This window comes from Dipodomys ordii, unplaced genomic scaffold (assembly GCF_000151885.1).
Source record: "Dipodomys ordii isolate 6190 unplaced genomic scaffold, Dord_2.0 Scaffold1, whole genome shotgun sequence".
Classification (NCBI taxonomy): Eukaryota; Metazoa; Chordata; class Mammalia; order Rodentia; family Heteromyidae; genus Dipodomys; species Dipodomys ordii.
The window spans coordinates 15650595-15662992 of record NW_012267217.1 but is presented as its reverse complement, the minus strand read 5'-3'; the positions used below and the strand labels follow the sequence as shown (position 1 = coordinate 15662992).

Below are 12398 nucleotides of genomic sequence, written 5' to 3'. Positions count from 1 at the left end.
AGATAAATTTTCATTCAAGTGCTCAAATGTGTTAAACAAAAAGTCATTATAATGAGAGCATTCCCATTTTCTTTACTTTATACTTGGTGGAGGAAAGTATGTTTGCAGTAGTCTTGCTTTTGGACAGCCCAGTGATCACTTAGTTGTCTGTGTGTTCTAATATAATTCTTTACACAGTATAGTTAGACAGGAGAGGATAAATAATCAAGAGTTTGTCAATTACCTAGTCAACAGCATTGAGTTTTATCAGATGTTCTTAGCTGACCATTCGCAACCTGGTTTAATAGAGAGTTTCTAGTGCAAGAGAACAATGGAAAATCTATAGACATGTCGAATGGGACTTATTATGAGTGATGGATCAGGGTGCTTATGGAGGCTGAGACATCCCACTCTTTGCTATTTGCCTTCTGGAGGCCCAAAGAGTTGAAATGTTTGAGGGCAGGAGAAGAATGTCCCTGCACAAGCAGAGAGAAATTTGCCTTTCCTCTATTGTTCTATTATTTGTGTCTTCAATAGATGGACTGGATGATGTCATCACATTGTTGAGCACGCTCTTTTCCTCAAATCCAATGCCAATCTCTCAGATATACTGAGAAATAATGTTCCATACCAACCTAGCAATCTGAAAAATCCTTTGTTGAGACAGGTTGACAGAGAAATACCTGCCAATCTAAATAAACAAACTAAGGAACGTGAAAGGATACCTCTCTGTCTTATCCTCGAAGCAATTGCTATAGTTTTCATGACAATTGACCAAAGGAATATTATGAATATAAGAACAGTCTAATTCATCACTTTCTGTGGAAGGGATATTTCTAAAGAAAATATCTCCAACAGAAAACAATCTGTTCTTTTGAGTTGGCACTCAAACAGTTCACTTGATTTGTCTTTCCATAACTCTGGGTACTTCAATCCAGTACTGCGGAGAACCCACTTCTGTCATTCTGAAGGAGGAAGTGCAGGTTGCTGATCTGGGGAAGGACAACAAGGCTAACACTCTGCTTGGTCTTCTTGCTTGAAGGCTGTCTCCCAGCATCTGCAGACAGATGCTCTGGGGCCTGACGGCTGAGTTTCTGGACTTCCTGCCTTCCTCTGGCCCCTGGGACTCTGTGTCATCTTCACTCCTCTTCACTGGCCAGGCTGCTCCTCCCCTGTGGCTGCTGCCAGCCCCAAGTATCCACGGTGTTCACACGGGCCTGCTGTGTCCAAACCATCAGACGGAATTTAAGTTTTCTACCTGAGAAGCCCTAAATCTCTGCAGCATCACATTAAGAAGAAATAGAATTCTTTCACTTAATGTCGTTCCTAGTCAAAACAATTCTGCCTCGCTGTTATGGCTTATATCTGCTTACATGCATAAATGTCCTTCACCTTGCTTCATGTTTAAGATTTGTCTTCAGGAAAATATGAACTGCAACTGGAGGGAAAAATGCACATTTCAGCAATACAAGAAAGGAATGAATCTAGTCCTACAGTGGCGATGGATAACACCTGTTCCCCAATGAATATAAACAAGGCCTGGTTCATAGTTCTAATTAATTAATTTTATTAACTTGGAGCCAGAAGGAGGTGGCAACTTAAACAGGAAAATAAAATGCAGTAGACCTCACCAGACTAGTTCCATATAACTGCTTTTTAACTGAAAGTAAAAGAGCAGTCACTTACTCATTACACATAATAAAGTAAATTAGGTAGACAGCATAGCACAGCCTAGCTTCTATTTATCCACAGTATGTGTGTGAGAGAGAAAGAGGGAGAGAGAAAGAAAGACTGAGAAGATATTTTTCATTTAGTGCAAGTAGCAAGTTTATTTTCTTTGCTATCTTAACAAAGGAATGTTGCTGACATGAGGTACAGTTTCAACATTTGCATATGAACACTTTCTTTGAAATACTTATTCAGATCTTGGTTAAAATTATTGATTGTCAGCTTTAAAAAAATAAAATTCCAAGTTTGTTTACAAGAATAACAAGAAAACCTTTCAATATACTAGTTTTATTCTAGAGTCATAATTCTGTGGGGAGGGTGTGTGTGTGGGAGGATCTTTCTCTGGGCTATAGATCAAGAGTTTACAGCAGCACAGTAATTCTGTGTGTGTGTGTATATATATATATATATATCTTATATGTATATATAAATATATATATGTACCCACACTCATATGAAAGCATTTATATTTTGCCAAGAAAGTAACACATTTTCATTGTATTATTTTGGAAGTGCACTTAATTGTCATATAATTAACCTGGAATAATAATGTTAATAGTCATTTCCTTAGAGCTTTGATATATAGTTTTATGTTTTTAACATTACAGTGGTGAAAGCTGGGCCTATATAAATAATAAGTATGGAATATTCATGGATAGATAGCAAGGCATTAGACTGATGGTCTGGCATTCACTAATGTAGAAAACAGTTAAGTGAAAACTTCAGTGACTTACAAAGATGGAATTTTCTGAAGGACGTATTGCTGAACACATGGCCACCCACCTTGCTCTCTAAAGCAATATGTATAATTTAATCACCAAATATAGAACAGATGAATACAAGGAGACAAAAAAAGCATTAAAGCCCATTACAATCTTGAAAAAGTCAAAACTTCAAGTACATAGGAAAAGCATTACAACCATGTATTTAGCTTGATTTTCCCCCTAATATATTATCATAAGTTAAAACTATATAAAGTCACTTATATAAAAGCATTTTTTCAAGTGTTATAGCTTAGAGCATGGCTTTATGTTTGGCTTAATCATTTTTTTTACCAGTTTAATTTATAAAGCTCGTAATCTTGCCAGCAGGGCTTCAACTTCAGGAATGGACTCATTTTTAGAAGCAGAACCAGGAAGTTCCATGTCCTTTTTTCTGTTGCTTTCCACATTACAGGCTTCCTTCTCAGCTGCCTTGATCCTCCCGGCACACGTCTGAGTGTCTAGATTATAATTAAGCTCCTTGGTGGCTGGAGTCCTTGTGGAGTTGCAATTGATATTGTAGTGAGAATGTGCCCCTTCTGTCAACGGCACTTTCTGATTTTCTACGGTAAGGAAGAGAGAAGCATAAAACTTGTCACTGTGATCACCAATGACTGGGCACATTCTAAAAAGTATATTTAAATGATTATTCTTAATAAGCAAGTCGGTTACAGGCTACACTTAACAATATCCAATAGAAAGGTAAGATTTAAAATAAACATGCAAAGAAGAATGAGCATTTCGTTAACATTAATGCATTCCTTTATATCCCCAATATTTACCACGAGGTTATTATCAGGGTCCGGGCTAATTTCATTCAAGTTTTAGTTCTAACACTGCTTACACAAAGTAGTCTTGTCTAACTGTTCATCTAAATATTCTTTTCCTTGCTAGCATCCTAACTCCTTCCCTTTACAGAATTCATGGCCATAGCACTTGTCCACAGTGTGTCTGTTTTCTTAAAATGAAGAAACACTGTTTTAAACCAGTGCCTAGAGTGGCCTTGGTGTAAGAAAAGTGGTCAATAAATACTTGAGTGAAGAAATTATCTGCCTACATTGTACCCCAAGACAAACATTAGTGTAATAGTGAGATTCATTTTCTTTTGGAACAACATTAAGGAAGTAAGTTTGAATAATTTTTTTTTTCTGTCAGTCCTAGGGCTTGACCTCTGGGCCTGGGCTGCTGTCCTTGGGCTTTGGTGCTCAAGGCTAGTGCTCTACTACTTGAGCTCCACTTCTGTATTTTTGTGGTTAATTGAAGATGACAAGTCTCACAGACTTTTCTGCTGGGGCTGGCTTTGAACCTGGATGCTCAGATCTCAGCCTCCTGAGTAGGATTACAGGTGGTGGTGTCCTGCTTAATAAGAATTTAAAAAATCTTCTTTAAAAGGAATAATGACTTTGGCTTCTGAGCAAGGTGGAATCATGGGATAATGTAATTGTCAGCATATGTACACATATTCACGTATATGTGGACATGTATACATATTCATGCAACATCAGGTAAGCCATGGTGATCCTCATTGACCAAGATAGTTACAATAGCTAACAATTAAATGGTTCTGTCCAGCTGACCTCCTCAAACAGAACTAGATTTTCCTTTTAATTAACTGACTCATATTGAATAACCTTCTGAGTTGTGTGTCTTATAAGATCGCAGACTTAAACACTTGACTCAATATTCATGTAACCTTGAACAGGGCTCGAAAATGGCTTCAACAAACTTGACATGACATTTAAAGTTTTTTTGGTTATTCGCTGAGAGATGTTCCATTATCCCAATAGTAATGACTTTAGAGCACAAGCAGTCACTCATGACAGTGTGTTTTATGTGAGTGCTGAAAATTCCAACCGAAAACAGCTTGTACATTAAAAGGTGGCTGCTGACGATATTTACTGCACTGTCATTTCCTGACCAGGGGCTTCCAGTGATGGATGAGTATTTTACACAGTTTCTTGGACAATCTCAACAAATTTTCCAAGTATGATCACCTTTTAGCTGTGGGAAGAAAATAAATACACTTTTCTTATCACTTCTTCTTATCTGGTGGACAATTGTTACTCAAAAACCAAAACCTAATACAGCAGTGATTTTCTCTTAGAACAGTTTATGTGCTGAGCTTATAATGTACACACTGTTCTTGTAGTAAAGAGCACACAGACATGGCAGTTCACCACATAAATTAATTTTTTTCTAGCATGCACCTACTCTCTTGCCCTAAAGGGGTCTAAAAGGTGCATTTGTAGCTAACAACAGACTTTTAGTCAGCTTACTGCTGCCTCTCCGAAACATTCTTATTGCTTTGGGTCATTTGATTTCTTATAAATGATTCCCTGCTATCTCCAACAAGCCATTTTATTCTGTTACTGGAAAGTTGTAGTTAAAAGCCTGCAAAGATGAAGTTGGCTAAAATAAAGATCTGGAATAAAGTATATGTACAAAAATGTGTAATTTCTATGGTTATATATAATCAAGCTTAATTCTCTAGGTAGGAAAGTGAGAAGAGTATGTTTTTTTTTTAAGGCACATATGAGATGAAATCCAAGCTTTAAGAGGTAACTCAACTTTTCTGAGTCTCAGGTTCTAGTAATCAACTTCAAACAGAATCTGTGAGGATTAAAGGAAATAACGCGGTTGGCACCTACACAAAGACCTTACTTTTCCTTGCTCTTTCAAAGCTGAATGAGCCCTGAGTCCTGGGTGGGGACGCCTCCCTGAGAAAGCTTTGAACAAGGAAGGACAAGCAAGGTATCTATATCTAGGTACCACCTACGTGATTTCTTTTAATCCTTCGGCTCATTCTCTGTTGGTGAGTGCTGAAATGCCATCTTCTAAATAGCTTACATTTCCATGGACTTTAATTTATAAAGCACATTGTTACACTTTAAACATTACCACCCTCACAGTATAGACTGAGGGGAAAAAGTAAAAGGTGTTTAAGTCCCTTGTGAAGATTATTACTAAGTTAGTGGCAGAAGCTAGATGCTGTCTCTAGAGACACTGGGGCTTCCTTTAATAAAAAATCTGAAAAAATTTGCCAGAGAAAAGTACTAAGTAATTCAAAGCTAAAGTTTCATAATCATGATGTCTTGTACTTACACTTCAAAACACTTTCTGGAACACTTCATCTTCATGCTGATGTTGTAAAGCAGATATTATACCTTTATAAACGACCTTACCGGAGTGTGTGCAAGGTCACACTTGTCCTCCCTGTCCTCATCTCACTCAGAATAAAGACTAGAACTTTCAAACACAATCTCCTCCACTCATTCTTCTGGAAAACGATTTTATACCTTTTCCCTTTCTCTTTCCAAATTTTCCCATGGTCAATCTATTCACAGAAACAATCCGAAAGAAACTCTCACAATCAGCTCCTCTATCTATTATACACTAACTGCACACATATAAGATTCCTTCCTTTCCGTAGGAAACATTGGTCTTTTGAGCTCCCCTCTGAGTACAACCCCTGAGATGTTACTCTTACTTATTTATTGTAAGATACCCCTTCATTAGCTGGGCCCTTCCTACTGCATTGTAGAGGGTTTTCTTTTTTTGCTGTATGATTAATTCCTGCAGCATATACCTTTGTTGTGATCACCTCACATTAAAGAGAAAACAAAAATCTCTATTTGTTTCCCCATCCTGCTTCAGTACAACCATTCTTGGTTTTCTTTTTAGCAAAAAAAAAAAAAAAAATCTTGATAGAACGCATCATGGTTACTGTTCAGTTCTATCTATTCCTTCTTGACCTCATGCTAGTGAGGCTTTTGATCATTCTTCTTTCCACAAACCTTTGTTAGGGTCATTAATAAACTTTTGTGTTGCCACTCAAAACAGGATTATGCATCCATTTGGACATCTTCACTTTTCCTTTACTGGATCTCTACCAGATCCAAGGGTCCTGGCTTCTCTTCTGCTGGTCCTTCACCTTCTTTGGAGGCTTAGGTGAGTGACAGTGAGTGAGCTGACGCAAGCAAGAGAATTTCTACTTGTACAAGCAACTCAGAATAGCTATAGGCTTGCTTTCAGACAAAATGATCAGAGAATAGGATGGTGGTGTCAGGGGAGGAATCTCTCATGAGAAATAACAGATAAGAGGACAGAAACTATTTCTGAAACTATTAAGGAAATACAAAGATGCCCTCCCCCCCTTTTTTTTAAGTTTAGGATGACCTTATAGCCCTCTTAGAAGGTGTTAGGTACGTGTTCACTCCCAGGACTCCAATTTACTGCTCAGGACCCCTAACCTGCCCCGACCCTCATCTTCAGTTTCATTTTCCTTTGTCCTCAGCCATGGCAGACCCAAACTGTGCCACTGAGGGAGTCACATCCTACACTGAAAAGCAGACGAACTAGAAAAATGATTGTGGATGCAGAAACCTTCAAATTTTGAATTTCACTTTAATATAAAAATCTCATTGTAATTTTGGTTGGAAGATAGATGATTTTTGTCATTACTATGCTTTAAAGAGTCTTTTTGTGGGGGTGGGGGTAGTTCTGAGGCATGAATTCGAGGCCTTGGCACCGTCCCTAAGCCTCTTCATGCTCAACACTGGAACTACCACTTGAGCCACAGGGCTACTTCCAGCTTCTTCTGTGTAGTTTATTGGAGATATATAAGTCTCATGGACGTTTCTGCAGGGATTAGCTTCAAATCAAGATCCTCACATCTCAACTTCTTGAGTAGGTAGGATTATAGGCATGAACCACCAGCACCCAGCTTTTAAAAAGATTTTTAACTTCATGTGGGCTAGACTGGAGATCTAAATTCCAAGCAAAAACAGTTTCTAAATGATTGACTTCCAAACAACAGAGGAATGACAACCAGGTCAATTAGAGGGAAATCTGTACAGGTGTTTAAAATCATAAATAAATTGTTATATGATGTAAATAAGCACATTCTTTACATATGAAACAAGGCTCACTTGGTCATATGAAAAGCAAAGCTGGATACCGACTAAAAGAGAAGCATTTTTAAATTTCTCCTTAACACAAACCTTTACCAACACACATTTTAAAATAGGAGCTAACCACAGTAAAATAAAATGACTGCTTAATTCTCTAAAGGGAGTATAGTACGTTTGTACTAATTTATGAATTAAACTTAGGCTTTCTGTTTTTGTCCTTTAAGATATTACAATTGATGTCTATGTGTGATCCATCCAGGACTCCTGCCAATATTCAGGGCCATTGGTGAATATAGGACACACAGGCAAAGAACCAGTTGCTATTCTTAGTACCAAATCGGTAAGGGAATCCAATTCACATATCTTGCATTTGTGTTCTGCAGAAGTAAACAGGATGAGAATGCATGCCATTTTGCTTTGAGAAAGGAAGGTTTAACTTCCTTAGTGAGTGCTGCTGTAAGGACTGAATGTAGGAACCCCTCCTCCCCATCACACCCTTTCTTCCTCCTGAAATTGAATGAAAAGTAAAACTTGCTGAAAGTTGAACAGCTCTCAAATACAAAAACCTCACTGGACTTAAAGATCAGAATAAAAACTATAAACTACATCCACTGTTGGGCCCCACAGATCTTAGGCAGAGAGATGGAGGGCAAAATGTGCTCACTCACATTTCTCTTGTGTCTTGAGTAAAGGCAGAGGCATGTAGGAGAAAGATGCCCACCAAAAACTAAACATAAATATATGCAATGTGGCATCAGAATGAGGAAATATCTCAGCCAACAGTTGTTATGTTCCTAGAGCTCAGGCCCTGGCTGATGGCCCTTGGGGAAACCTCTCCACAGCAGGAAATATCCTTTAGGGTTCAGAAAGAGATCATTTTCCCTTGAAGTCAGTATTGATCTTCTATCATATTTGTGGTTCTAATGGGCACTGGCTTCTTAGAAGTGCCAACTCTCAGATAAAAAAATAAAACTGAGCTCCTGTCTTTTGTGGTCAATGGAGAACCTGTGGTAGCTTTGACAAGGAAGAAGGGAAAACTCTATGTTTTAAGAAAACTAGTAAACTTTAATCTTCTGGAAATTTGTTCTCTCTTTGCTATTCTTTACCTTTGGCTCTTTACTATTACTTTGACCTACTAAGTAGCTGATGCGCTTCATCCCAGCAGTGGCTTTACTTGGGGAAAACAAATAACCCATAAATATAATTTTTAAAGCACCACTGGGTCTACATGCTAGTAAAGTGTGTGACAAATATATGTTTTTAATCTATGCAATAACTGAAGTTAGTGTTGGCCGCCAGCAGCCCATATCCCTGTGGTTTTCCTTTCTGTTGATTTATTGATGTTATAAATAATTGTCTTCCCTTAGTTTCATTTTGTTGTTTATTTTTATCTTATATAGTGAAAACGCAGAAATGATAAGAAGAGCAAAAGGGCATTTTGTATATAGTTAAAATCTTTAAGGAGTGTCAAGAAAATCTTATTGAAACCAATTATAGATTAAAAAAACAAAACTACACAAAACATTTACTTCCCCCTTGTTGAAACAAAACAGACAAAGCAGATGAGTGGAGAAAAGACATTTCTGGATAGAAGAGATAGTTAACAACTAAGATAGAGCATTTTTTTTGTGAGAAATGGACCTTCACTAACCTTTATATAAAAGTTTGAAGAGAGCACTGTCATTTCCTGTTGATTTGGATCTTTCTTTCTGTATCTGTTGCCTTTTTTTTTTACCTTCCCACTCAATTTTCAGCAATCCTATTTTGACATTCATCCATACCTCTGTATTAGAACTGCTTTCTCTAAGATTACTGAAACCCTCAAAATTCATAGACTTCATGGAATTTTCTCATGCCTCATTTTCTCGTGACATTAGCAGGCTTTGGGGTGTGTATAGTAATGGATGTAGCTGGCTTTTGTCCCACTTTGGGACGGGGCCTCTTACGTCTCTAACTTTTGTTAGGGAATCTCAGACCTGGTCTGGCAACATAAATTTATGGTAGCTAGGGAACTCATGGTGGGACTATAGATAGGTTATTAATGAATGACAAAGGATGAGGTTTGGTCAAGCCAGCAAGACAAAAGCATGTGGTTTTAGAGGTTTGAGGTTTTGAGCCAAGTGATATCAGCATTTCTCTGAGAAGGTAAAGGACTAGGATTTGACTTCTATCACCAACAATTGAACCAATTATACTTAGGTAGTAAAGCTTTAACTTAAGCTCAGGACACCTAAGTTCAGGTGAGTTTTCTAGGTTGCAATATACTTGTCCTCTGGGGAATTCATGAGAGATTGGTTTCAGGATCCCTTGTAGCCGTCAAAATCTGCGAGTACATAAGTCACTCATATAAAAGACTGTGTTCACATATAACTCATATATCATCTTCCTTATACTTTAAATCTCTGCAGCTTACTTATAATAACTAATACAATGCAAATGCCACATAAAACATTGCTATTTTCTATTGTTCAACAAAGAAGAAAATGTACAGATGCAATTGTCTTTAAATATTCTTAATTTACAGTTGATTCAGCCCACCTAAATATTTTCATTTTACAGTTGAATGGGAACCCCATTCATATGGAAAACTGAATATGCTATGTACATGTTGATATGCCAAGAAGGAGATGTGCCCTAAAGATGACAGAAGCTTCAGGTGTCTCTCGCTTTTGGTGGTTCTGATAATATTATATGTTCCCCTGAATCCTGTCATTCTAGTAAGTTATTAATACAGAGGAGATCGTAGGGACGACTAAACTTATAGCCAGCTAGTAAAAGGTGAGGGTGACCTGGGAAACCCCAAACTTGTAGCTGATATTGGAGAGAAGGGCGGCCTTTTGAGAGATTACGACCTGTAAAAATTTAATGTCAGGTAGTTGCTACCAAAAGTCATTGTGGACTATTCTTTATAGCTTAGAAAACTATTACACTTTCCTGATATAGCCATACTTTTGGTTCTTATAGTGCCTGAGTAAGAGGGATGAGTAGGTATATATATATATATCTTCCTTTGCATACGCTAAAGAAGTAGACATACCTTTCAGGCAGAGCCAGAGGTTAAGTGAAGTTCTCAGACTTCTGGTCTGTGTTTCTTTGCCATGTTTACTTTGCTGCTAGCTGTGAACTGTCTCTTCCTCCTGAGTGCCAGGATTACAGGTATGTTCTATCATGCCCAGCATTCTTGTATATTTTGAAGATTTTCAGTTAAAAAAAAATCCTTTGGGGGGTTGGGAAGGTGGCTCAGTGGTAGAGTGCTTGCCTTGCATGCATGAGGCCCTGGGTTCAATTCCTCAGCACCACATTAGCAGAAGAAGCCGGAAGTGGTGCTGTGGTTCAAGTGGTAGAGTGCTCGCCTTGAGCTGAAGAGCTGAGGGACAGCGCCCAAGCCCATAGCTCAAGCCCCATGACAGACAACAAACACACAAACAAATCTCCTTTGATAAGTTATTCTACCTCCCAAACCTTCCCAAAAAATCAGATCTCTGATGTGGCCATTTCTTACAGATACTTGGCTTGCTTTTCTACACTTTGTATCTCTACTTTGCCCAAATTCCTATTTTCAGAAGAAAAATTCAGTAATTTCAATTCCCGACAACAGCTTCAGCACTGCCTGGCATGACTCATCTACACATTTCAACAAAAATGCCATAGTATTACTTCACATAACACATTTTCAAACCAAAATCGAATGTCCAAAACAGCTTCCTCTTCACATTAGCTTACTGTCTCCAACCACAGCATCTGTTTACCAGTCCTGTTGGCAATGACACGTGTTTCTGGCTACATGTTGTGCAGCCACTACCATGTGGCTAAGTAGCTACTGAACAGTTATTTCTAAACTTTCCCATCAGGTAGTAGATAGCAAATGTTCATTTATTTGATCATTTGAGTTGGTGATTCAAGAAGAAGAAGGTGAGAAGGCAGAAATATAGTCTGACAGTGTAGTTAGTAAATACATATCGGATAAATTCTTAGATGCTATTTTAAATATTCTAATACCAAAGGACAAATTTTAACATCCCAAGATAGATAAGGAAACTGAGGTCTATAGAAAGTCATGTATTGCCACAGCCACAAAACCTTTGCTACTTGTCTCTAGAAAATTCAATACAAACCTTAAGTTCTCCCATTTCTGGAGGATCATAATGGGAAATGGCAAACAGACATAGAACATTTCATAGGACCCACGACATTTGCTAATGACTGCATTCTGTATAGAAAATAAATATAATATTATATATGTTGTTTGCTTTCTGGTCTCGTGAGGATTAGAACTGAATCCAGAAGAAATAGAATGAGAGCCACAAAAGTGGGCTATGTAACCTAAAATTTTCTACAAGCCACATTAAGTATTTAAAAAAAGCAGGAAAACATTATTTCAACAAGTAAGTAAAGAGCAATGTGAAATCTTTCATACTGATCCTTTCTTGACTATGTCTCCAAAGTCAAATGTGCATTTTATACCTACAGTATAACTTAACTCTGACCAGTCATACTTTAAGATGTCAAGAGCCACTTCTGGATTCTAGCTACATACCAAATAGCAAAGGTCTAGAGCAAGTTTTTAACAGTGCAGTTAGCTTTTTAACATTTTGGAGATGGATATATTTACAGAAAATTGTAGTGAGTTTAATGAGGAGTTTTAGTTCAAGTTGGATTTTCACTATAAGAAAGCTATTATTGTTGTTACTACTACTACTACTACTACCATTATTATTATTTTTTTGGTGCTCCAAGGTTTTGAACTCAGTGCCTTAACTTGGTAGGCAGAAGCTCTATCTGCTGGACTACAGCTCCAGCCCTAAGTTTTGCTGGTTGTTTTTGAAACCAATTCTCACTTCCTGCCCAAATGAGATCTGACTCTGGTAGGCTTCTAATCATACCTGGGAAAACAGGCTCTCTTACAGCAGTGATCTGCCAATCTCAGCCTTCCAAGTAGCTATGATTAAAGTTATAAGCCACCCGCACCTTGATAATGATTACCACCATTACTACAATTTAGAAATTATGAAAAAATATA

The 12398-nt window shown here is 37.7% G+C and overlaps 1 protein-coding gene across 1 annotated transcript in view; it reads right to left on the bottom strand.

The window, feature by feature from the left end:
• Nucleotides 1-1575: 1575 nt before the first annotated feature.
• Diaph3 (diaphanous-related formin 3) overlaps nucleotides 1576-12398 on the bottom strand; it is a 450644-nt gene continuing 439821 nt past the window's right edge. Inside the window, exon 28 of the mRNA XM_013010947.1 lies at nucleotides 1576-3031. Coding sequence (XP_012866401.1) covers nucleotides 2772-3031 — 260 coding nt within the window. The 3' untranslated portion in view covers nucleotides 1576-2771. The remainder of the gene's footprint in view (nucleotides 3032-12398) is intronic.